We start from the raw sequence: 26,089 nt of genomic DNA on the forward strand, positions 1-26,089 counted from the left end.
CCACAGCCGAATTTTTAACGCGACAGCGTTAAGGAGCTCGTGCCGCAGAAAAGCCGGTGTCGTCGGCCGTGTGCGAAAAATCCCTCCTCCTCCTCCTCCTCCTCCTCCTCCTCCTCCTCCTCCTCCTCCTCGCAATGTACGCCATTGCCCCAAAAGATGGCGCGCGACGGCAGCGCCTCAGTGACTTTAGCGCCTCCGGCTCGTCTCGTTCGGGCGCAGTGGGGCCGTGCGGGCACGCAGGAATCACGCGGTGAGCGGCGAAAAACGCAGCGCACATCCAAGGCGCGTTCACCACGAAGCTTCCGGCTTGCTGCCCGTTCGTTCGGCGCGGAAGCTATGCTGGCGTTCGTGGCATCTGGTTCGTTGCGATCGATGTGCCGACGGACTACGGCTGCAGCTTGAGTCCCGCGCGTTTCGGCAAGGCGCCTGGCAGCGCTTCTACGTGGTTTGCCGCTCCGCGCGTCCGTTTCACCGTACGTAGCAGAGTGATTTGTCTAACGGGCAAGGCGTCGCGCCGAAAGTGCGATGGCGTTCCGTGGACTCCCTGGCAGTGCTGCAGCACGCTGTTGCGTTCCACTCTTAAAGGCGAGGCTTAAGCGTCCGCCAATGTTTTTTTAATCTGTTATTTACCTACCTGCTGCCGTACCGGGTTTCTCGTATCGTGCCGTCTCCGTCTGGTCTCATGTGTAGCCAGCGTGTCCGGCGGAGTAGTGGCTCGCGCCACACAATGGGAGCCGCCTCCTCCTGCACCGGAGTCGGACAGGCGTGACAGGACTGCTGTTAGTGCATGCTGTCTGGGCAGAGGCTTTGGGGAAGGCCACCGAAGGCAGCGGTGCGACGCGGCTTCGGTTTCCGCCGAATAGAAGGGCCGCTCCTCAAAACTCGGGCCACGTCTGGAGGTGGTGGGAGTGGAAGTGAGGGGGTGAAAAAAAGGAAGAAAACATCATTTGCCAGAGTTTTTCATCGTCTCTCATGTAGTAGCTACCGACTGGGACAGCTGTGCTGCGCATTCCTCAGATGATTGTGCCCACTGCGGAGTTTGTGTTCCCTGCTGCACAGAGCCAAACTGGATGACATTCTCACTGGCCACCAGGGGAACACGCCTGGTTTAGATTGCGGTATACCATTCTTTCTCTATGGGTACACTACGGTACTGCCAGCGTAGCTTTTCGTGTAAAAAAACAAGCAAAGAAAAAAAAGAAACGAGAATGGAGCGGAGCGGCACTCAACCCAATTTCTGGACGTCTACCGACATCCGTCACAGACTTGTCTGGCTACGAAGCGGCCATTTCCCGAAGGCTGAACGCCATTCGGGCCTTCTCGTAGCTACCGAAGACACCAGGTGCGTAAGACAGGCCGCGTAACGTCTTGCTTTTTTTTTCTTGGGGGGGGGGGGGGGGGGACTACGTCGCATGTCTGCAGCTTGCTTGTGGATTGTTTAATGGATGCAAATCATACACCCGTCGGACAACTTAAAAAAAATTGGTTTACCCCCTTAGCTCGTCTTGATAAAGGTTCCACGTACCTGTGGAAAACCGCGAACTGCGCTCGCCAGTACGGAGGTGTCTATTAGCATCGGCCGGCGTCTCCGCTGCAAGCGGTTCGACCTTCACCCGGCTGATGTAGTTCGTGGGAATCGAAGTGGCGCAGTGCGCGGCCTTCTGGTTTTCTTTCCACCTGCGCGGTTGAGCGTGCCGGATCGCGTTCATGCACGCGCAGGGTCTGTCTGCTTTGGTTGGCCCCGGTGTCGTTAGGAGGAGGTATTGTGCAAGGCGCGCGGTGCTGACAAGCCGGTCTTCGCGCTAGTTTGTACTCGACCACGTCTGCGCCGGCATGCGGGGGCAGCGTACGTTCCGTGCTTTGACTTTCGAAGAAAAAAGAAATCAAAGGAGGCGCGGCGGGCAGCGTTCTCGATGAGATAGCTGGCAGGTTCAATCTCCGCGCCGGTGGCCGTGGCGGCGATGAATAATCCCCTTCGGAGGCGACGTCCTTGTCTGCGGACTTCGCGCCTCTCGCCAGCGTCGCCTGCTCGAGCAGACGACAGCGAGCGGCGATGGTGGCGTCTCGGCGCGGCCGCGCTGCGCGCGTTGCCATGGCGACGGTTGACCGAAACGTGATCTGTAGCGGAGGTGTGTGCGCTGCCGAGGTCCTCGCGACGACCGGTGATGAAGGTTTTCGCGATGCTCGAGGCCCGGAACCAGGTAAAGAGCGATGTTCTAACCCGCGTCTTTGTCAACGCCCGTGCGAGCAATGCCGTCGTCGCCGCGGCTCGCCGCGTGCCTTGCCGCCCGACGACGACGGGGCAGCTGATGGGGGCGAGCGTGAGCGCGTCCCGATAACGCCGAGCTTTTTCGTTCACAGCTGGTGTGCGCGGTCGTGTGCATGTTTGCATGCTGGCTGAACGGACGAGAAAAGAAAGAAAAAAAAATGCTGCGATTTCCTCGAGCGTGTGTTAAGCGCGTTACTTGGCATACTGCGGGCGCCGAGCGCGGGGCCTTCGCCTGTCGTCTGCACCTCGGCTGCTGCCCTATAAACAACCTTGTGGACCAGCTGCTGCATCCGCTCTGATAGCGGCTCGCCTTCTCCGCTTGCGACTGCCCGCTTTGACGGCGTAGCGGCGTTACGTTAAGCCGCAACAAACGTTACTTTGTCTTTCGTTGCAGCCAGCCAGCTAACTTAGCGGAAGACGCCGCGCATCGGCTTGCGGTGTTCTGTCTCGTCTGCTCACACTTTTTTTTTTTTCGTCGGCGTCGTGCGGCGTCAGAGTGGCACGTATAAATAACGCTCAGCCCTTACGGGACACCGCGCCAGCTCGATCCGTCGACGACGTTATTCCCCGCGTGCAGTGTGCTGGGGCGCTGTCCAAATTGACGATCCGATTTTCGAAGGCTGCAGCGTAGGTGTAAAACGCGCGACGCGTCGATATGCGCCTTCGACGGCCGGTTTCTGCCTATCTCTTTTTTTTTTCTTTCGCCGCCCTGCACAGCTCGCATTCGCCGCCGTCCACCGTATTCATCTACGCCGCCTTTCAACGTGTCGATACTTGTACCCCCCTCGCCTTTTTATCTTTCTTCTCAGAGTTTCTCTCTTTTGCCACGCACCGTCGGTTACCCGATCGGTATGCATCGCGGTGTTTTCCGCTTCGGAAAATCCGAAAGAACGCACGCGCCACCGAGCAGCAACAGTGCAGGCCGTGTGTGGGCAAAACGCCCTCTTTTGTGTTTAGCAGGCCTCCGGTGACAAGCGGTGGAAGCCAGGGGTTACGCGTTCATTCGTCGCCATGCTGTGCTCGGCATGTTTTTCCGGCTGTCCATCTGCCCCGTTAGGAAAGGTGCCTCCCGGCGGTTGACGCGGCGCTGCTTGTCGCATTATTCATGTCCGCGCACGTGTCGTGTTAAACTCCCCGCGACTGCGTGTCGAGGGGCGCGAACGTACGCGAGGCGGCAGCGTTTTTTGCGGCGAAAGCTCTGCGGCCGCGCCGGTGGCTGTTGGCGGTGATTTCGCTACTCCTGCCGCTCTTTAATTGCCCCGCCTTCGTCGTTTTGGAGCGAAGTGGTGGCGACAAGTTGTGTCGGGAAATGCGCCGCCCAGGCGGATTGCTTGTCGACGTTTTCGCCAAGTTTACCTTCGTTCGATTCATGATATATCGCAGCTTTTTGCGATCCTGCATAAATTTAATTTGTCATTCAACGCCAAACAGAGCGTTCAAGCGGGCATTATTGTTTGCTTCGAAGAGTTCGCTCAGTGCTGTCGCCTGTGGTCGGCCGCTGTCCCGCAGTTCGCGCCAGGAGTCGCGCCGAACCCGTTTTAACGAACGACCCGTTACAGCGAACTTTCCCACGGCGCGAGGCCGCCCAGACACGATGTTCGTGTTACGGGTGGTTACTTTGTGTCATTAAAATATTAGGCTCGCAGAGTAGACTGCACAGTAGGTTATCATTTGCAGGTCTTTCCTTGACGTTTTTTTCTGCCGCGGTCAATATGATCTCGGCCGCGGTCAGTCGCTGGGTTCCCGTTTCCCGCAGTCGGAGCACCGGCCACTGCTGTGCAGAATGGTCGGGAGGTTCGATCGCGCCTGTCCCAACGCCCCACATTACGGGCACTGTGGCGTCATTCACTTACGGCACCGCGTGCAGCTGCGCGACACGAGCTGCCGCGACTGCAGATATCGAGGCCGCGCTGCTGCGGCGGGTGTCGCGTTGCTCGGCCGACCGCCGACGTGCGCCCGGGGCGGATGCGGCAGCGCTCTCTCTTTTTTTCGCCTTTTAAAAACTTCCGACCCGCGGTTTGGCGTTAAGGTGGCAGGATGCCGCTTCCAGGCCGATATATATTTGCGCGCCGCAGGTGGCAAGGCCGCCGCCGCATCGGGGGGAGGACGCGCACGCGGTGTCTGTCGCCGTGCTATCGGGTCCGCGCCGGCAGCGGGCGGTCGCCGCCACCGCCCTGCAGGCTTCGGTCGAGCGAGGGCCGCGCTGGAGGGGTTGTCGAGCACGCGATCATCGTGGGAGGCCGGCAGACGCGTGACCAGCATGAGCTGCGCTCACGTCCGGCTCCGCGATCCACCCGAGCCTTTTTAATCAAAGTGCTTGCACTCGATTTGCACAGTTTTGCACCTGTACTCCACAGATCGCGACCAGTGTCACCTGGATAATAGCAATTCCAAAGAGCGTCCATGTCTTCACAAGCGTACACTTGCGTATACAAGGCGCCGTAGGTAGTGGGACAAATTATTTGTTTTACTTTGCGATGCGCAGCACCTGTGATGCATCACTCAGGCCTGATTGCCTCCTTAAAGGGACACTGAGGAGAATCCTGTCAAATTTTTTTCGTTAGCAAAATCTGATAGTTCGGCATTTCATGGCTTTGTTGCCGCTTGTCCGGCAGCGAAAGATGCATCTATTTCAAAGAAATTTGGATTCGAAGTTGCAAAAGTTTTTCCCGCCGCTCCGATTCAAACTCGACGACTCTTATGACGACACGGAGAACTCTTATGACGTCACAGGACGGAGTGATGTGAAACGTGACGTAAACGGAGACTCCGTGATTTCTGGCGGCTAGCGGTGCGGTCTAGCAGCTGCCGAAATGAAAGCTACCGCCGCCGCAAGTTGCAGGCATCTATCGGGGGTCGCTACCGTCGCTCTGTTTACGTTTGCACCGGCGTCTTGCCAGCGTTGCGATGGATCCCGTTCCCGAACCCGACGACGTAGTTCTCGCAAAATCACCGGCCTGCATTTCAGCGACCTCAGCCCCACAGAGCGTGCGATGCTTTTGAGGGAGCACGGTTAGGTTAGGCGCCGGCGGGTCGTTTCCCCCTTCCTCAGTGAGCAGCCGTTGCAAACTAAATATCATAACCCCAGTGCGGGGAGTCGCGAGGCGCCGGGACAAGGTCGGCGCGTTGCGCCCATCGGAGGCTGGCCGGGGCTTTGGGGCCAACGGATTGGGATTCCTTAAACGGCGCGGTTGCACGGGGCAGCAGGCGGCGTCGAGGCCCACGGTTGCAAGGGCCAAGTTATTTATTTATTTTATTGCCACAAAAAACGGATAGGTGCTCAAGGGCGGTCGCGTTTAAAGTGGGCGCCTTGAAACTAAAGCCGACGCACGACGCTTCAACGGCTTCCGCTAGATCCAACGGGTCCACTGGATCGGGCTCTCTCGCCCACTTGCATGTACCTTCAGATGTGTACCGTGAATGGATCAAATTAGCCGAGAGCTCGAAAAGAACAGCTCCGCCCAACTGCCGAAGTTATTGAATTACGTCACAACGCGCACCTCGCCGCGGAGCCGAATCAGTCTGGCCGGGCCGGCGGCGGCTGGCGCACTCGGCGCGAAATAGAGACATGCTCCAAGTATCTCCGCCAGTGCGGTCAGAGTGCGCCGAAGCCGCCGAACGCGTCGGCGGTCAAGCGCAGTGTAGGGTCGCGCTTTGGCCGACGTGACGGCGCCGTGCAGCGCGCTCGCGCGCGCGTGTTATGCCCGAGCATAAACGCGCCTTAACAGAGCCTGCGCTTAACCGCTAACCAACGTATTCGGTGGCGGCACCTATGGGAGCCACGGAAACCCCCCGCCCACTCACTGAATAAAAAAAAAAAATCCTATGGCGAGGTTCGGAATCAAACCAGGGCCTGTGATGTTTGAGGCGGATACGCTACCACTCCGCCACAACGGCTCAAGCAGCAATTATCAATAAAGGTACATCTAGTGAATGCACTCTTATGCAGAAATCTCCGCGCTTTCGCTATGTATATCCTGGCCTAACAGAGCTAGGCCATCAGCAATTTTCATGAACTGCCTTGTACCTTGTCTCCCGTCCCTAATAAACGATTTCCATTAAGTAGTTTGAAGTTGACCGGCACAGCCGGGAATGTTTCGCCGGGCGAGCGTGCGAAGACACAAGTGCTGCCTTGTACGATTACCGACCATCGTGCCGTCATAGTTTTTCATCGACCGTGGCGATCATCTGACAAGCCTTAACAGGCTCCTTCAAAGGTTAACTAGCACTTGAACCGGCACTTGGAGTTCCTCTTGCTGTTCGGCGCTTGTAAATCGAGGAGCGTCAAAAACAAAACCACGGGGCACGCAAAGCTCATATACGCGAAGCGCCTTAACAAAACGAAACTCTCCTGGCCGCCTGTGGTGCCACCAAGCATCGGTTTTCTTTGCTTCCAACATTCAGGTTGCCTTTTGTCTGCCTTCTTTATGTGATAAAAATGCACTATCGGTTTTAAAACAAAATTTACTTCAATATTGAACCGCGCAACCTTCGTTTGTCAGCCTCAGAGATTCCCGCCACATTTAGGAAGGAAAATTCCTCCAAGGTGGCGTCTCTTGTCCTACGATGTCACCACGATTGTACTTGCGAGTTTGGCCTGTGGCGGCGATACCTGTATTTTGGTTCTTGCTATTTTCTACCTTACAAGAGCTTTGTTTTCAGTAAGAGCGGCGTTTTTGTGATCAGGAGCTGGTATTCTATCGATACAAGCTAACTTCAATTTCTCCTCAGTGTCCCTTTAATTGGTCAGTCAGTTTACAGAAGGGAACCTGTCTGCCCTACCAGCACTGCTAGCAGCACTTCCATTTGTCATGGAGTTTTTTCTGTACGTTGATGTGTGCAAGTGTCCATGACAAAGGTTCTCGGTAGAAAAGTGCACAGTTACGTAACGTAACTGTGCACTTCTTCTTCAGTTCTTTCACATTGTTACATACCATAGGCTGACTGTGCCAGTTACGGGCAGTATACACAGTAACTCACACGCTCTGTAAGTATGCCTGGGCTCTTCTTATTTTGACTTTTGTCATGTGAATTTTTATATTTGACAGTGCTGACGAGCTCATAATTCGTGTGGTTGAGCCAGATGCTATGCTACAAACAACTGTTTTCTGTTCTCTGTCTTCTAGTTCTGCCTCGCTTTCCTGATCCTTTCTGTCATTCTCAAAGCCCCTGTGCGTCCCCCCCGTCTTGCAGTTGCCTCATTGTGTTAGCTCTCAGGGCTTTGATTGACAAGCAGCTCATTGTTCTAAAGCCTTCTGTCTCCAAAATCTTGTGGTGTTTTTGGTGTACAGGGCTGGTCGTTATGCTCTCGCTACATCTTGGCGATCCCTCTGCACAAGGCTTGCCGGCCTGTTCTTTGAGCGTGCACAGAACTGTGACTAGGCGGTCTGGGTGCCTGTCTCAGTCTGCATATGTAGCTGCAACATAATAAGTATTCCACAACAGGCCTTGTAGGAGCTGTATAGCTACAGAATGCCTCTATGAAAGCACTTGCATGGAACTAGTGCACATGTGTCAGGTGTGCATTTCAGAAACCTTCAAGTGGCATCAGTGTGCTCCCTTACAGTGTGCTCACTTCAGAATTTTACATTTAAACCTATGTATTTGCAAGAAATATTTAAGCCTGTAAGAGTAGCTTGTTTGGTGGGAAGAAAAAAAAAAAGGAACATTTGCAAAGCATTGTGACAAGGAATCTGTGTTGCTAGCATCCCATCAAAAAGAAAAGTGTCTCTAGACTGGGAAAAAAATATGTGAGTGGCATTGCACTGTATGTGGAAAAGCAGTGTTGACAGTATTAAAATTGCTCCATTAAAAGAAACTGCACTCTTCATGTTAAGTGCCGTAGTTGGCTGATTGCCTTTGATGTTGCAAGACCATCGCTGGTATCTGATCCTGTAAGCGTGGTGCAAGATTAGCTACCCTCTTGGTAACCATAGACTTTGCTGCGTAGGTGTTGCAAATTCAAGTGTTAGAGTGTGAGACAGAAGCTTAGGTGAGTTGGTAATCCGCACAAGGACGTGCGGTCGTCTTTGTATGTCTACCTTCGTCCCAGTTTCAAATTGGGCTATTTCTTATCAAGACTGTGAGAATCTTAAGGGCTCTTGAGAGGCCACAGGAAACAGTATGAAAGAAGCTAAATCCTGTGAGTGCATTTGGCTGATGCAGAGCCATGGCTTAGATTTGCAACAGGTGGCATGATCCAGGCTGACCCACGTTGCTCAGAAACCCCCGTCTCTCTCGCAGCCTCTCGGTTTTCTGATCCAGTCTCAGCCGGTGGTGTGACCTGCTGTCAATGTTGATGCTGCATTAGAGGGCTGCCCTAATTTCCTCACATTGCTGTCTGTCCTCCTCCCGACCGCTGCCTCGTTGCTCGTGCACTTCCTGTGTGCCTGCTGCGACAGTGTGGGTGAGGGGGGGGGGGGGGGGTGCAGCGAGTGGGCTCAAGCTCACAGTCGCTCACGGCAGCTGTCATTGCCGACAGGGAGGCGACAGGCGGCAGTGCATTCTCTCTGCTGCACACACTGCGTGGCGACCAGCTGCTTGCCGGTAGGGGAAGGGGGCAGGTGGGAGAGGGTGGAGGAGTCGAAGCCGTGCGTCAGGGGCGCGAGGCAGGTGTTTCGCAAGGTACTCGACAATACACCCTGCCCCTCACTCCCCCTCTCTCGGTCTCTCCATGCTGCTGCTGCTGCTGCTGTCGCCTCCGCTACAAAACACATCCATGCTTGCCGAGTGAAGGAAGCGAATGAGCGCACGTCGTCGCCGCGTGTGCGAGTGTGCACAACAATGGATTGCTGGCACTGCCTCCGCTACTCTCGTCAGAAGGCTGGCCGCCTGGGATATGCCATGTTTGCATCGTCGCCAACCTGCCTTGTGAGGAGCGCGCCGCACTCTTTTGTTTCCCGGGGGCTTTGTGGCCACGTTGGTCTGCACCGCCTGCTTTGTTGTGCAGTGCCGGTGCGGGCTGTTTGGGTTTCCATATTGTGAGCTTGTGTGCGTGCGAAGCTGTGCAGCCGCCTCCTTGCCATGTTCTTCGGCAGGCAGCTTGGCAGTGTAGGTGCCCTTTCTGCTTTGTCTTGGACGATTTTGCTTTAGCTGCCTCTCTGGTACAGAGAAGGTTGCTTGTCAATTCCGAGAGCAAAACGCGGTTAGTGTGATGCAGGTGATTGCATGTGGCAGATCACATGTCCACTGAATGCCATGGGCAGACTTTATTATAGTAAACCCTTCCTGTCTCTAGTGAGTCGAAAACAGCTCCAACAGTTTGGAGATCTGGAGCCTCCACTGGAAGCGAACCGTAGTCTATTGGCTAGCAAATGTCTCCATTTCTATTGTTCTTGAAACTTGGGATTGTTTTTTCCTTTTCACCTGGCTGGTGTGGTGACTGATCCGTTGGCACTCGGCAACAGCAGTCTGTTCCGTGGCGACAAGTAAAGCATTGCTGAAAATGGATGCATGGCTTTGGGGCCACGTGTAGGTGCACTGGGTGTGTGGTGTGTGGGGGGGACGTTCCTACACAGGCTTTGTTAGCAAGAGATTTAGATAATATTTTTGTCGGGTGTACTGGGGGCGCCTGTGTTCCGGTGTCGTTTGTGAGTTCGCTGGGTGTTTGCAAAAGGCTTGCCTCATTTTTACTGATGCAGTACATAGCAGCATAAAAATTGTCCCCCTTTTAAAAATCAGGGCTCGGAGAACTCAGCTTTTTTGATGTATCCCCGAATTCAACAACCCCTTACTGAAATTATTAAAAAAAAAAGCACATCGCGGTTGTGTCCTGTTCATTTGTGAGAGTGAGACACTGAGGCTAACGAAAAGTTTGAAAATAGATTGAGGACAGACCAGCCTGCCATGAAATGAGGCTGATAGGGGCCGAGCTTGAGAGACAGAATGAGAGCAATGGGGAGTTCATGATGTCCTAGTCAAAATTAAGAGGAAATAAAATGTGCCTGGGTTGGACATGTGAGGTGGAGAAGAGATAGCTGATTATCTTTCATGGTAACACGAGTGCATTCAGAGGGGAACGAAGCTTGGCCCGAAGTTAGACTGCGAAGTTATTTGGGATATGATGGCCATGGCAGGCGCAGGAGAGCGTTAGTTGGGGAGCTTTAGGAGAGGCCATCTTATCCTGGTATAATCTGGCTGATCACAATGATGAAGTAGCAGTGGGAACTTACCATGAGGAGCTGTGGCACAAAGCACTCGGCACAAAAGGAAGGGTAGGGTGCTCCCCTTGCCTGGTTTCCCTTCTGGCGAGTAAATAACTTTTTTTGTCGTTAAAGTAAATTATCCGTTTTATTTTTTAATGTTCTGGTTACAGCCAGCACATGCTAGATCTTTTGTTGACAGATTGGTGTAAGAATGTTGTGGGATGTGCCTGGTTCGCTCAAGTTGCTACCTAGTACATTAATCCTGTGCATTCTACATTTTTACACCTTTTACACTAAACTTGGGTGTCTGGTATGGACATAATGCTTTCTCTTTCGTTTGGCTAACATGCTAAAGTTACTGAGCTGAAGCATTTTTTTTTAGACTATAAGAGCTTCTTTTGGTGCAATTCACTCAATAAATTTGGTTTGGCTTTGGGTTTAACCTCCCAAAGTGACTCAGGCTATGAGGGACGCCGTAGTGCAGGGCTGTGGATAATTTTGACCACCCGGGCTTATTTAACGTGCACTGTCATCGCACTGTATGGGCCTCTAGCATTTCGCCTCCATCGAAATGCGACCGCCGCTGCCGGGATCGAACATGCATCTTTTGGGTCAGTAGGTGAGCACCATAACCCCTGAGCCACCGCGACGGGCTCATTCAATATATTTGAACTGTTTTTGCTTCAGTTTTCTTTCCTGATGGGCAGTGAAAGCAAATTTGTGCCTTCTTTTAAATTTAGCTTGAAGTAATAATAATTATTAAATGCAGTAAAAAAAGAGATTTCCAGTGACATGCACTGGTACTTCTTAATTCTGTCTCCTGCACTCGTTTTGCACAAGATTTTGTTTCGTCACATTGACATAGCATATACTGAAACAACTTTAGCAGCTCCCAGCTTTGAATGCAAAATCAGCGATAGAGGAATTTTGATTACAGATGGCTTTTAGTTCCTTTTGTGAGAAATCATAGGTGGGTAAGTGTGCGACTCATACCATGGGCTGCTGAATCATCGACCCCCTCCAGCCCTTATGAGGAGGCAGATTTCGTGCTTATAAGTGTGAATGGGAGGAAGAGAGGGCCACCTGCACAGTCACACTCGTGTTAAGTTCCTTAGGAGGGCTTTAAAGACTGGTAGCGGTCTAGTTCAGAAAACATATCAGTGTGTGAACCATGATGTGTGCCAGCTGTACATGTTTAGTTGTCTTCTCTGTCTATATGTGTGCTTTTGAGCCCTGCATGTATCCCTTTCTGTTGGTTAGCATTGTCCATTTGGGGAGCGAATTTTAGTGTGAAAGCAACACTTCACTAGCGATCCAGGAAATGTTGATGTCTGTCTAAAGCCGCTCAGAAACCTGCGAAAGTAAAATACATATTGCCGCGACTGGGTTTCGAACACGCAGCAGCACGAACAAATGAGCTTCGCTGGCCGCTGCATGAGAGCACTAGGCTGTATCGCCGCATCCGATCACGCCTCGTGTTAAACTGCAACAAACTCTCACACAGTGCATAACACGTCATTGTCTTCATCAAGGTCCATCTGTGCACAAAAGAAGTCACGAAAGGAAAGGAAACGCACACAGCTGGTTCACTGGGTCAGTGGACACCTCAATTGCGGTTTGAGCTATTTGGTGGTAGTGACAGAGATGTGCGCTGCTTGCCTTTGCATTGACAATGTTTTGGCAGAAATGTGGCACTGGAGCAATAGGCTCCCAGGATAAGTGGACACCTCAGTTATGTTTTCAGGTATGCGGTGGTGGTGTCCACCTGTAAAAAACTGCTTTCGCATAATATTCTGTGCTTAGCAATGCCAATTTATTGTTTTTTGGGAGCAGCATGCCAAGTTTATGCACACAAGATTGTTGCCCCCCCTGACAACTGTGATTTTTGTCAGGTCCTACTTTCAGGGTCTTAGTTATACTTCTTTTGACTGATTCCTGTCATCATAAATTATTGTGTAAATATTTAATCAGCACATTTTAGGCCTTTCGAAGTGCTCATGCCTGGAAAAAAAAAAGCAAATGAAAGCATATAACGATAAAACTACTGGAAAATGCACAGATGTTGACACCTTAAAAATGATTTGTTATGAGTCGTTTTACATGGCTGGTTTGAGATGATTCTACGCAAGCTTTTTCGGAATTCTGCGCATTTTTGCACATGCGTGAATGTCGCACCGCTATGCGAGGATTTCAAGCATGGATGCAGCGCATGGAGGGGATATGATTGTGTGTATAAATGTGCGCTTGTATGAGTCTGTCCACCATGCGTGTCATTGACCGCTGTGTCGCAAACAGGGAAGTGCTCTCGGGTCTGTTGATTTTAAACTAGCTGAGGTGAGCTGCGCGTGATATCCATCCGGGCAGCTAACAACGTAGCCTTTTTCTTTTCGTGTGTGTCTGTGTTTATTTTGCTGGCTGTCATCCAGTTAGGGCTGCATGCAGCTGCCAGTCAGCGTCACTTTGCTGGGGCAGGTTTGAGTGGAACGTTCGTTGGGGACACTTGATTCTTGCTAATAAACTTTCGCAATGGAGGAGGAGGAAATGGCCACCATGCAGCAGAGAATCTAAATGTGTAGAGCATTTGCATGTGTCACGCTGTAAACTGGGCAAATACAAAACTGAAAGCAAAATGAGACCAAATGTAAAACAAGATAGGAATTAATATTAAGCTGTAGCTCTCATCCGCAGCTGTCATGACACTTCAGGATCAAGCAATCAAGCATAACAGTGTAATTAAACAGCTTACATAAAGAAGAAACAGAATAGAACATGCATTTGCCAAATTTCAAAATTCCTAGCAGCCAAAACAGATACAAAAATGCAATCACTTATTGCTTTATAAAGTGAATGGCATTTGAATAAAATCAATGTTTTCCTGAGACTGAATTAAATTTTTCTTGCCTCTTGTGTTGGACACCGTGGACAAATTTATGTTGGCCTGTATTGATAGACTACTGTGTTCTAGTGACAAAGAGGCTAGTTTCACTGAGAGGAACTTTTATACATTAGAATAAATAAAAAAATGAAATACAGGTGTCGCCATCACCAGCTGGTTTTGCAGGAAAACTGTGGAGCATCGAGACAGTTTATAGCATGGAGGTCCTTTAGGCTGGCCTACACAGCCATTCATTCCCAAACAGAGGCCAGTTTGGTCTTGATGTCATAAGTTTGAATCAAGTGTCGGGAAAAGGTTGAAATCCAATTTTCTCGGACATAAATACATCTTTCTCTGCTAGAACATACCCAAAAGAAATCGCAGAATCGTTTTTTACTGAGAACAGAAATTGACTGGTGTTGTCCTCAGTGTTTATTTAAAAGACGCTGTAACCTTTGAGACACTGCACATTGCTTTCCTCGTTTTGCTGGTCCTTTCATTGCAGAAACTTGTGGGCCACCTCGAGTTAGCACTTACTTGCTGGCAAAGTACGGAACTAGAGAAGAAAAGAAAACGAAATGGGGGGGGGGGGGGGGGGGGCATAAAAAGGGAAGGCCCTGCTAGGAAAACGGCTCTTGGGTCTGGCCGCAACGATGTGTCACTGGGGCCACAGGTGTTTGCACACTCGCGTTATGCGATGAACCAGTCCATGACTCACATGCAGCTTGTGCTCCTGTAACCCAGCAGGTGCTTCTCTTCACTTGGCGAGTAAAAAAGATATGCCCTGTTTCATAGTCAGGGCAGCACACTCGTATGGATCTTGTTTCTGTGTTATCAGGAGGCAGTTTTAAGTTTTCTGAAAGGGACTGACCTCTGACCAAAATGGGCCATGAAATTATGATGGAAATGAAAAGATCATACATCATATTGTGAGAATTTAGCACTGCAGTGTCAAAGAAATGAGGATTTATAGTTTTAACTTTGCACTAAGAATCTAATAAAACAAACTGAAGTGCCATCTTGCGGTGAAACCTTGCCATTATCAGTGTATCCCACCACTTGTCCACATCTTGGTAAAATATTGGTGATTTGTTTGCTGCTGGTTTGTTATAAGTGCCCAGTGTTTTTTTTTTTTTTCAGGATTTTTCACCATATTTCATTGTAGTTCGCACTCTCTCCAGTGCACCCTTCAATGAAAAACAACCCTTCTTTTGCATTGCTGATGATGTGCTCTTAGATTTTGTCACTAGATGGCACCACAGTGTTTGGCATTTCTTGGAGGAGCAGTAACCACGGTGTACTAAAACTTTTGTCAACCGTGCCGTAACGGCTTTGGGTGTGCAAACTAAAATGAATGCTGCTCTATACTAAAAATGTCTAATTATTGTTTGGTGGGTGAGATTTCCATTAGTTTTTGGTACATCACTTTTGCCAACATGCAATCACCATTGCGCTTGCTGATCATGTTTTTCAGAAAAGCATCAAGCTACTTAAAAACTGATGCATACGCTGATTGGAAGATCCTTGGTCGAAATTTTCTGCAGCGTTTCTAACAAACAAAAATGTTGCAGAATCGAGCACCTTAAACAGCAAGCTTTACGTTTTGTCTAAAATAAAAGCAGGGAGACAATCTTTAATTTTTTTTCCCTTCTTTTAGAGCAGTTTACCAAGAGATTTGAGCCTTGTGTTACACACTGTCTTGGTTTAGGGCTTAGGCAAAACTCAGATATCACTACAACAGTGGAGAATAAATTAAGTAATAATAAAGGACTATAAACACCTTATTTTAGTTGCATGTTTTCCTGTTTGTAATGTTGAGTGAGACATTAGAAAACATGGACCACCATGTGGTAGTCACCTGGAACTGCTAAATAATTTATAGCTTAATTTCTTCTCTCATGCTGTTTCAATATCCTCAGCTGAACGATGGCTGATGAATTATAAATTCTATAAATTGTCTTCACTTATAATTAAATGATTTTATTTTATAAACATTTCAGCAGTCATATGTTAATGTAGAATGCATCATTTGCAAGAAGGAAACACGCAAGCAAAAATTTGTTGTCTGTAGTCCTTTAACCGACAAGGTGGTGAGCAGCACATCAAGATTAGTATCTCTGGAAGTTTCCTTTTGCACCTTGTCTTCACCTCAACCTGAATGCCATGCGGGTGTGGATATCCGTTGTCATGGCAACGTGAAGGGTTGGCACCTAGCGTTGAAGCTTCTGCGGTGGGGAGACCCTTATCTATTGGCTCTCTCTGTACAGGGAAGTGGTTGGAGGACACTACTACTGTTGGAGCTACGGTTTTATCTCTCAATGCGCTGTTTCAAAGGGCTGGAGTGAGGAGTGTGTCGTAAGGCGCGAGTGTTGTGCAACCATTGTAGTCGCTTCACTTCGGAGCCTCAGTCTTCGTTTTTTCCAAAAGCTGAGAGGACATATTGATGGCAGCGCTTGTTTTCTACTCTTCATGTTAGATGTGGCGCGTAAGTACTTGTTCTAGCATCTTCCCTTCTTCTTTTTATGGTTCACGCCTTCTCAGTGCTTTATGCGGCTTGTGGCATATAGGGAATAACTGCAGTAAATGTGGAAGAGGAACAGAAAAGCAGGGATGTCGCATTTTATTGTAAATTTGCACTTTATAACTTGTACAATCTTATTCATCTTTGAGCTCATTCTCATCCCTCATTTTTATCTTGTGCTGTAGGTCTTGTAGCAGAGACTTCTAAAACTGTGCACATTCTGGCTGTTGGCCCTGTGCATATTACACGCTGCTTCTTTTATCTATTGCATGCATTGTCTGTTGTCAGTGTGGCTTGTGTCAGGCTTGTGTCGCAAAGTGCGCTGCGCTGCTGGGCATTCGTTACTGAAGTTAATTTCATTCAACTTTGTCTTGGTCTTTCTCCTCTTTTTTCCAAGCTGTACTTTTAGCTGAGATTCCACTTTTGTAAGTTCAGACTTGTTCTCCTGTTTTTTTTTTTGGCTGCTTTCACTCTGAGGTTCCGTAACTTATATGTGCTAAAATATATCCGACTGTGGGTGTCGAATGGGCAGTGTTGATTACATTGCACATGTCTAGCTCACAGTTTTATTTGTCTGTGTCCTCTGGTCGGGCCAAGCAGTGGGAAATGTAGCTTAATAAATGACTCTGTCAGTGATGAATAGAGAAAGAAGGCAGGTAATTGCACAGAGCTGGTGCACTCCAAATGGTTTCGTTCTTGAACCTGTCTGAAAGGACCATTATCTCAGTTGCAAAGAAGTGGGTCCCTGTAGGTGCGTCCCCTCTTGGTTGCGATATCTCAAAGATAATGCAGCAGTCAGAATATCAATGTTTGGATAGGCTATTGTTCGAGTCTTCACTAACATGCTGACTACATTACTATGGTTCCTTCTTCATTCATCTCATTAGTTCAGTGACCCCATTGTTTAATGTGATTATTTCGGGTGTTCGTGCATTAGTATGGGATTATATTGACGCTGTGCTTGTAGCTACAATTAGGAGTTAAGTGCTCCCTCCCCACTTTTTTTTCTATGGCGTATGATAAGTGGCTTGGCTGCTGTTCTACTAATTTATTTATTTACTGGCATTTAAAGCTGTTTAGGTAGGAGAGTCAGTAAAAGAAAAAATATTGAACAATTGTTATAGAGTGAAACTTAGAGATTAATCTGTAAAAAAAAGAAAAGAAGATTGGCCTTTTTTTTTGTATGTGTCTACATGACTTGACTGATTGCTGTGACATTTTGGAATAAGTTTGTTTTAGCGTACTGACAAAACAGCTCTGGTATAAGTCTTCTTTCAGCAAAAACATGTCTTACTAACTCTATGTAGTATAGTGAAGTTGTTGATAGTTTAGCTAGCTTTGATTGTAGCAAAGCTATTGACATTTTTGCTTCATCTCTTAGTGCATTCAAGCTTTGTTTGCATGTGTGTCATCTGAAGTGGGTCCATAGTGAAGCTCACCTGAAGCTTTTGCGCCCACATATACAAATTATTTATTGCCAAAGATTTCTGCTTTTGTGCTACTGTATATACGCATGTAATGACTGCATTCATGTAATAGCTGCACCCCTAAGTTGGTAAAGAATATCAGAAAAAAAGATATTTAAGATTGCCCATGTATAAGCTACACTAATGATTTCAAGAAGTTTGGCATCGTCATCTACTGCGGTGTCCAAGAGTTTAAGCTGAAGGTGGTGCACTTTGCAAAAGAAGACTGAAAGAGTGTGATGGATGAAAGTTCGGGGTTGACGAAAAATGTATACAATGATGGTGTTCCCAAGAAGGTGCGCTCAGGAAAACAAACATACATACTGCTTTTTCCACTTAGCAGAGACAGTCTCCTTTTAGTTGTGATGTGCAGAGAGGAGCTTTCGTCAAACTTGGAGTGAAAAGAGCGCCACATTTACCCCGAAGCTTCTTTTTTCTCGTGTGAACTGTGTCTTGACAAGCATGTCACAGCATTCATTGTGCCTTTCTTTTTTCTCTTTTATATTAAGGCATTTCAGCTTCGCTTTGTAGATGTACTGAAGGTCAAAGCAGTTTTTTTACAGTTGAAGTACATTTGTTGTCTCATTCACTGTGTGAGGTTAGGGAAGGGACTGGTGTTGAGCACCTGTCCAGTGGAGTGCTGAACACCTTTGTAAATGGAGAAGTGAGTGCAGAACATCCCTGCCGAAGTCTGCTATGTGACAGGTGTTCTTGTTGCACCTGCCATGGTGGCTCAGTTTCTTTGGTGTTTGGCTGCTGATTCTAACATCGCAGGTTCACTCCTGGCTGCTGCGGCTCTATTTCTATGGAGGCAAAATACAACATCGCCCATGTGCTGTGAAATGTTAGCGCATCATGTTTAACAGCCCTGTTGGTAAAATTTAATCCAGAACCTTCCGCTATGGCCTCCCTTATAGCCCATGTGTTGTTTCGGGACGTTAAACTCCACAGTTCACAATTTTCTGTTCTCTTTGCATTCCAGTGTACTCCGCCTAGTGTGTGCTTTGCTGACTGTCGGTCTTTGTTTGTTTCCATGCAGCGGCAGCCCAGCTCGGGTCCCCAGTCTCGGCAGCAGCAGCAGCAGCACCGGGGGGGAATGGCCGCGGCCACCGCGGACGCGGGTGCGGGTGTCCGGCTGAGTGGCCACACACTGGACAAGGCCACCAAGGCCAAGGTGCACCTGGAAAACTACTACTCGAACCTCGTCACGCAGCACCTGGAGCGGAAGGGTCGCCATGAGCGCCTTGAGGAGACCATGCGCGAGGAGGGACTCTCCGAAGAACAGGTCAGTCGCACAGAATAGCTGTAATTGGGGAGTTGGACTAATACTGGTGTTCAGGACTAGGATTAACGTTCAGGACTACGACTAGTATTCAGGACTAGGACTAGTGTTCAGGACTAGGACTAGCATTCAGGACTAGTGTTCCGTAAAAGATGCAAGTTACCAGTGGCACTGGAATCTGTAGTAATACTATAACATGATCGTAAAAGTACTGATAAAGTTACATGCCTCAAAACTTTGTAAATGCCTGTGTTATGTAATTGAATGTGTGCAGAAAAATGTGGTAAAACTGCGGAAAGTTCTGTCTTATGCAGCTAAATAAAATGACATACTATTTATACATGGTTTGCAAACCTGCCAAACTGTCTGAATACATGCAAAAAGGCTTGCGCCAGTTGAGCTAATGGCTCCTCTTCCCTCCTGAATGAGTGCAGAAGAAAGAGAAGCGGATGCAGCATTCGTTGAAGGAGACTGAGTTCCTGCGGCTCAAGCGCTCGCGGCTAGGTGTGGAAGACTTTGAGCCGCTCAAGGTGATCGGTCGGGGGGCCTTTGGTGAGGTCCGGCTGGTCCAGAAGCGTGACACGGGCCACGTCTATGCCATGAAGATTCTTCGCAAGGCTGACATGCTGGAGAAAGAACAGGTATGAATACTTGCCATTATGTGCTTAATGCAGTGTGGAAGGGCTACCAGCTAAGAAAGAATTTGATCAACTGTGTGACTGGCAGGGCTACAAGAAAGGAAGTTTCACAGAACATGCACTGACTCGCTGGTAAACTAGATTTTGTTGCAGTGTAAAATACATGCGCAAAATAAAGTAAGGAACAAAGAGCTAAGAAGCGTATATCACACCAAGCAAAGAACCTTAAGTGCTCTCTGGGAACATAACCTCTCCTCAAGAATACTGAGGGCTGGCTCACACACCTCTCCCTGTTTACAAATTTGGTAAGCCTCTTTTGCATATTTAAATGGGTGTTAACACAGTAGCCAACATGCTGTATGTGAAACCTTTTTCGTACAATGGTTTCTCGTGTACCATAGCACATTTCCGCGGCGCAAATAGGCACCTGTGTATTACTCGATATCCTTGTGGAAGGATATTGCACCAACCTTGTGCATGACTTTATACTGGTGCACAAACGCAGCTCACTTTTATTTGTGAATAAAAAAGAAAGCCAACTTTATCCCACAGCTTTTGCTACAAAAGACCAAAGATCGAGGCCTGCTGGCACTTTATGTAGATAATGCTAGTTTTGACAGATGAGTTTTCAGTCTGTGGGACAACTCAAGGACGTATGGTATCGTGGCTGGCCTCTTGTTCTGGGAGACAGAGACAGGGGCTGTCGTGTGATCATGTCAGAGGGGATGCCTGCCTTGCTCAGCTTAGAATTTGAGTTGTAAAGCTCTTGGATATTAGACAGTGGCAAGACATGGCCAGGGCAGCATGCAAGCAAGACAATGCTATTCTACTCGGTAAGGTAAGGGTTCAAGCAGTTTGTGGCTGGTAACTTCCCGAACACATGATCAGGTCAACGTCTATGCCTTGAGGGCTGAAGTGGAGAAGGGTTCCATGTGAACAGCAGTTGAACATGGGCCAGTCGGTCCTCCATGTGGCAGCGTGTAGACTGGTCTACACACTGCATGCAGCTTTTGTTGCTTGGCAGTTCATATGTAAAGGTAAGGAGGCTGTAGCTGTTCTCACAAAGATTTGATTGCATTTGCTGCATATTGAATATAAATTCTCTTGATCAAAAAGAATTACTCATCAACTCATGTAAATAGCTTAGCTTTCAAGCCACTCATTCTGCTGCTAACCAGCGGGCTGACTCGTGCAAGAAAGATATTGCAGTGGTGGAACTGCTGCGCCAATTGCGCCAATTTTTTTTTTTAATTGGTTTTTGGGGGAAAGGAAATGGCGCAGTATCTGTCTCATATATCGTTGGACACATGAACCACTGTATGGGAAGGGATAAGGGAGGGAGTGAAAGAAGAAAGGAAGAAATAGGTGCCGTAGTGGAGGGCTCCGGATTAATTTCGACCACCTGGGGATCTTTAACGTACTGACATCGCACAGCACACCGGCGCCTTAGCGTTTTTCCTCCATAAAAACGCAGCCGCCGCGGCGGATTGCGCCAAATCAGAAATCCTACTACGTGCTGCTACAAAATCGATTTTTTGCCGACTTTTGTGCCACGTCTGCGCCAAAATGCCGCTGAATAACCCTGCCGAGAGCAAAACCGAAATTCACTGTCGCGGAACCCGACATCTGCCGGCAACACTGTTCAAAACCTGTGCTGATTGGAAGAAAATGGCGCAAAGAAAACGTCCATCTTCATCCATGCTGGTCATCGCTGCGGGAGGTCATCGCAGCTCACGAGGTCTCCGCCCTGATGGACGAGTTTAGTCTTTGTGTCTCAGAAGATATTAGCCAGACAATCCGAACGACTTGATGACTGCTGGCAAAAAATTTTTGAACTCAAGCAAGAGGATGGGGCTCGAAAATATCCCTTGTTGGCGGCACTCGTAAAAGCACCTCTGTGCCTCTCGCACAGCAATGCTCATTGGGAGAGGGGCTTCAGTGAAAATCGGCGAGTGCTGAGAGGGCGATCGTCCTCTTCAATGCAAATTGTAAATGGGCTTAGGTCTGTAATGACATAATCCCAGCGTTTCGGCCAAAATTCAGCTGCCATTCCTATGACACCACGATTAATCAGAGCGCTGAAAGTATCGCGGAAGTGAAAGCTGCAGTGGTTGGAGGCAGATGCAGCAGAAGAGACACGTGCAAGACAAGCAAAAGAAGGTACCGGACAAGGACACCCAGAAAAGAGGTCAGAATGAAGAGAAGGTACCGGAAAAGATCAGGCTGGCCAGGAATATGATCGCCAATGCTGAGCTGCTTTTCGCAAAAGGCGTCAAGTCGAAAAATTTTGCAGATGTTGCAAGCCCTTCTGAAGAATGGACAGGAAAGGCTCTCAGCGGCGCTGTCCGAGCTGGAGTCATCAAGGAAAGAAAAGAAATAGTACCTTAAATTTGCAGTTTTAAGAATGGTATAAATTTTTATAGCTTTGTGGCATATCTCGTTATGTCATCCATCCGAATAAAAACGGTTTTATTTTTAGCAAAATTTCCTGTTTGCATATTTTTGCAGCTTTTTAAGGAAAGAACAGACTTTAGACTGAATTTGGGCTTGAAGCTTGTTTTTGCATGGCTATGGTTGTCATAAACACCTGAGCAATTGGCTGCTCCAGAAATAAAACAAGCCTCCTTTATTTAAATGCTTCGAGACATGAAATTTTGCTAAGAAACAGTTTTTTTTCCTCCTACAAAAGCTCAAATATCTGCTAGAAAGTGCCATTTTTCCTGCTACAAAACTTGAAATTGCTGCTACAAACTGCAATTTCGTCTGCTACAAAAGCTGCTACAAGAAGCCTAGTTGTTAGTTCCACCACTGGATATTGTGCAGAACCAGTGAATTCTTGGACCAGTACAGATTCCTTATTTTTTCAATGCACAGTGAAACATTCCAGTCAGCAGGTGTGAAACGAAGTTAAAAGGATGAGATTTCAGAGAATGGTTTGTCTGAAATGCTGCAGCCTTGTACAAAATGGGTTTTATTGTTGTCATCTGTGATGCACTATTTCACATATTTGAGCAATTTGCTAGGAAGGAGGGCATAAAATAAATGGTGTAAGTGAATACTGAATGCTCTCCTCAAACCAGGGCTGTGCTCGGTCAAGCGGTCAGTCTTTACTGTGTGTTTAGGGTGTTGTAAGAGTGCTCAAATTGTTGTTTTTTTTTTTTTCATGTAGGTTTGAAGGTAGGCAGACAGTGTACATCCAGGTTTTATGATGAGAAATGAGCTACTGCTTTACAGGTGTCTGGCCTTGTATTTTTTATCACTAACTTGAAAGCAAGCTGGCATGACTTTTTTGATTCTCTGTAGCAGTGCAGACTGCATTCTCATGCTCAACTGGTATGTCATTATTGTGGCACCTTAGCATCGGTTGTTGGAAGCATTGAGCAACGATTGATTAACAGGGCTGTAATTAATGGAGGGCAGCATGTAAAGCAAATTACGAACTTGATTTCAGTGCTGGTGAAATGGCATTCTGTACCCTTTTCAAATTTCTTGAAAAATGGCCCAAGAAGTATTATGAGAAACCACTGGTGGACCGTTTTGCCTAGTCACTTCAGAGGGAAAGTTTACGTCAACTTTTCCGAGGTTGAGCGGTCATTCTGGGTCTGTATTGCACTGTGCCAGCCGAGTTTCCTAGCTCCGTGCATGGGCCATTTCTCATGTTTTGCAAGGTATGTTCAGAGAGTAAAGAGAATGAGATTGTTGTGCCCCATTTTGGCTTGGCTTGGGGAGGAGTGCAACAAGGTTTCCTCTCCTAGGATGCCGCCCTTTCAGCTCCCTTGGATCCTCCTTGAAACGTTCTCTTATTGGGACACCATGGCAGAATAACTCATTACAGAGAGGGTTCAAGCTAGTGTAGAGCAATGTTATGTGTTGAAAATGTGTTTTAATATAGATAACGGGCACTGGCACCTATTGAGATGTGGTGGAGAGCCTACCGGCTGCCCTATTGTTAGCAGTGCAAATTTTTCTGCTGCCAAGAGCTCTCAAGGATGATCGAGAAAGTGAAGACAGCACTGGGAATGCATGTTCACATCAAGAATGCGTGATAGTGTGTTGTACTGAACTGTAGGTACTGACTGAGTGTCAGAATGGTTGCAAGTGAGAAGCTAGTGTAACTCTCTCATACATTTAAAACAGAGTAGCTAAACCTGAAGAAAGTTTACGCAGAATTTGTTTTGATAGGCTTCTGAGTTTATCAGAAAGAACATTATTGACCCACTTTTCCAGTAGATATTGGATTGTTTAAGTGGGCCTTTTTGGCTTGGTAAACAGTCACATGGGACGAATTCTCAGTCTCTATGTGCAAGGCGAAGATGCAGGGTGTTGAACAGTACACAGCCCTATCAGATTGCTCCAAGAAAGCTTGCATGAGCTAATCTAGAGTGAAGTCAGTGCTAATATTTTATTAGTTTTAAGGAATCTCGCACTGGCCATTCATACTAGTGGGCCAAACATTCAACGAATAGGTTTACTTGGAAGCCCCTGATTGTTTGATGAGCCACTTCATGGATCCATTCTCACGACAACACACTGAGCTGCATTTACCACAACTGCCTGTCAGAGATGCTTTGGCTTGAAAATACATTTCAGTCCTTTAATATGAATCTCTCATCACAGACTTGGCTGTTTGGCTGTTTTGGTTTTCTCACCAGCTGGAGACACACTTGAAATGGCATCGTTCTGGCACAGTGGCAAAAATCTGCTAAAAAAAAAAGCGTGATAAGAAAAGTTATGAACAGGCGCACAGTTGGAGGTTTCCTGTCACATTACCGAGAATGGGAAAAGTGTTAGTCATATCTAGAATGTCACATCTCATACTCTGAGGGAGGTGACAATAACTTTTTATGTTTTGACCTGTGGCCTTTCATGCATTTTAAGGGAGGATAATGGTCTTCAAAACGTTTTTATTTGTCAACATAACTTGCTGAAACTTGGCATATAGATGTATCATAGAATGCTGATTTCAAATATGCATTTAGATTTCAAATATCTCACCTGAAAGGAAATATATGGCAAAATAACATCAAAATTAGGCCATTTCTTACAGGCCTTTATGAAAATTTCTCAGTTAAAAAAAAGCTTTTCTAAGGTTATGTAGACATTTCCCAAAGTCCTCTGCATATCCTAAAGCTTACCTTTTTCCTTTAAACATGATAGGTTAGCATTTAGGTCAGGCGTGGACTAATTACTGCCATTGTTTTTCTTTGGACTAATTACTGCCACATTGTTTTTCTTTCTGACTTTGTTAGTTAATTGTGATCAACAGAATGACTTTATAGGCATTTTGTTAGCTTTAGGATATGCAGTGGGCCTTTGCAAATGTCTTTAACTGAGAAATAGCCATAAATGCTCCTAAGAAATAGACTAATTGGGACATGTTATTGTGACTTACATTCCCTCTCATTTCAAGTTGCAGATTTTAAATTTAAATGCATATGCAAAGTAAGCATTCTGTGATATACCTGCATGCTAAGTTTCAACATGATATGCTGATAAAAAAAAACAATTTTTAAAACTCACATCCCCCTTATTGGCATCTCGCTATGTGCTCACGTACGAGGGGTAAGTGAGACTAAACTAAGGTCGACATAGCGTTGGGAAACGTCCGTGGCCGCTATAGTGACTGGAAAGAAAGCCTTTGGTGTGATGCCATCTAAGGCAAAGACGTTTTAGTGGGCGATAACATATCACCTTCAGGTTGTCATACCCACGTTTCTGAAAGCAACCTGAACATTATTAAATTCCTTGTATGCAAGGTGCGTCGACCTGTAATGTATATGCAGTAAAATGTGCTGAGACTTGAAAAATCATATGTATAAGCACACCCTGCTGGGCTTGCCAAATGAGCATAGAAAATTGTTTTTAAAATGAACATCTTCATGTTTACTGCAGCTCTGATGCAGTGCCAGGAGCATATATTTTTGTTCTCTTATTTTATTAGTGCAAGCACGAGTGCTCAAAATGTCCTGATTTCTTTACACAACGGCTTCATATGACCGGAATCAGTCAAATGAACTGCTGCGGATACTTTGAAAGCAGTTTTGAATCACAACGCGGATATATGAAGAGCCAGCAGGAGTTGTGTAATTAATCTTTAGAGAAGGTGGTAATATTTCCTTTGCATTCTTGATAAGCTGCTAATGAAAATATGGAAATGTGAAAATTTTCCCCCCGGAGGAAAATAATTTGTGCCTGAAAGGAGTATTAATTTTTTCTGCATGGCAGAGATTTTAGTGCTTATTGGGGGAAACGTGTGTAGTTCATATGAATTTGTTTCTCACACCCGAACTGTAGCCTTGAGTTACAAAAATAAATTAGTTTTAAGGAGCATCTGTGTATGTGTATGAGTATTAAGAAATACCACGGAGATGCGGTTGTTTATGTGACCTGGGGCAGTTAGATAGTCTTTGCTGTGCCTAGAATAGTATTCTAAACTCCAACTGGACTAGCAAGCTAGTAATTTGTCATCTTCGTTTCATTTTGATTCGCATCAAATAATAATTTGATTCTAAGAGGGTGCTAAAAAAATGGCAGGCTAAAATAAGTAATTTGTCAGTTGCTGAAGTGCTGTTATCAAACTGCCAGTGTACTTGCAGGCAAGACAGTTGCTTCTGCAGTTTGACTTTGAGAGCGGTCCTACCCCCTTTTTACCTGCACTTTTTTTTTAGTTGTGCAGTGTGCCCTCAGTTCTGCCGCGGTTTTTCACATATGCCTCCTTTCTTGTTGTTCATGTGCCTCGACAGGTGGCACACGTCCGTGCTGAGCGTGATGTGCTCGTGGAGGCCGACCACCAGTGGGTAGTGAAGATGTACTACAGCTTCCAGGATGCCATGAACTTGTACCTCATCATGGAGTTCCTCCCAGGGGGTGAGTGGCAGTGCTGAACAGGAGATG

General features: G+C 47.3%; 1 protein-coding gene across 5 annotated transcripts in view; it reads left to right on the forward strand.

Annotated features, from left to right (window-relative positions):
• The window catches only part of trc (Serine/threonine-protein kinase tricornered), an 87,661-nt gene that overhangs the window by 37,406 nt on the left and 24,166 nt on the right, over positions 1 to 26,089 (forward strand). Inside the window, exons 1-4 of one of the 5 annotated variants that reach the window (XM_077661167.1) lie at positions 2,050 to 2,201; positions 18,315 to 18,560; positions 18,992 to 19,198; positions 25,939 to 26,062. In XM_077661167.1, the coding sequence (XP_077517293.1) occupies positions 2,166 to 2,201; positions 18,315 to 18,560; positions 18,992 to 19,198; positions 25,939 to 26,062 (613 nt within the window). In that variant the 5' untranslated portion in view covers positions 2,050 to 2,165. Of the gene's footprint in view, positions 1 to 2,049; positions 2,202 to 8,924; positions 9,320 to 15,640; positions 15,774 to 18,314; positions 18,561 to 18,991; positions 19,199 to 25,938; positions 26,063 to 26,089 lie in introns of those variants that run through there. The other 4 variants (XM_077661171.1, XM_077661168.1, XM_077661169.1 and 1 more) reach the window with 4 other exon arrangements.

The sequence above is a fragment of the Amblyomma americanum genome, chromosome 4 (genome assembly GCF_052857255.1).
Source record: "Amblyomma americanum isolate KBUSLIRL-KWMA chromosome 4, ASM5285725v1, whole genome shotgun sequence".
NCBI lineage: Eukaryota > Metazoa > Arthropoda > Arachnida > Ixodida > Ixodidae > Amblyomma > Amblyomma americanum.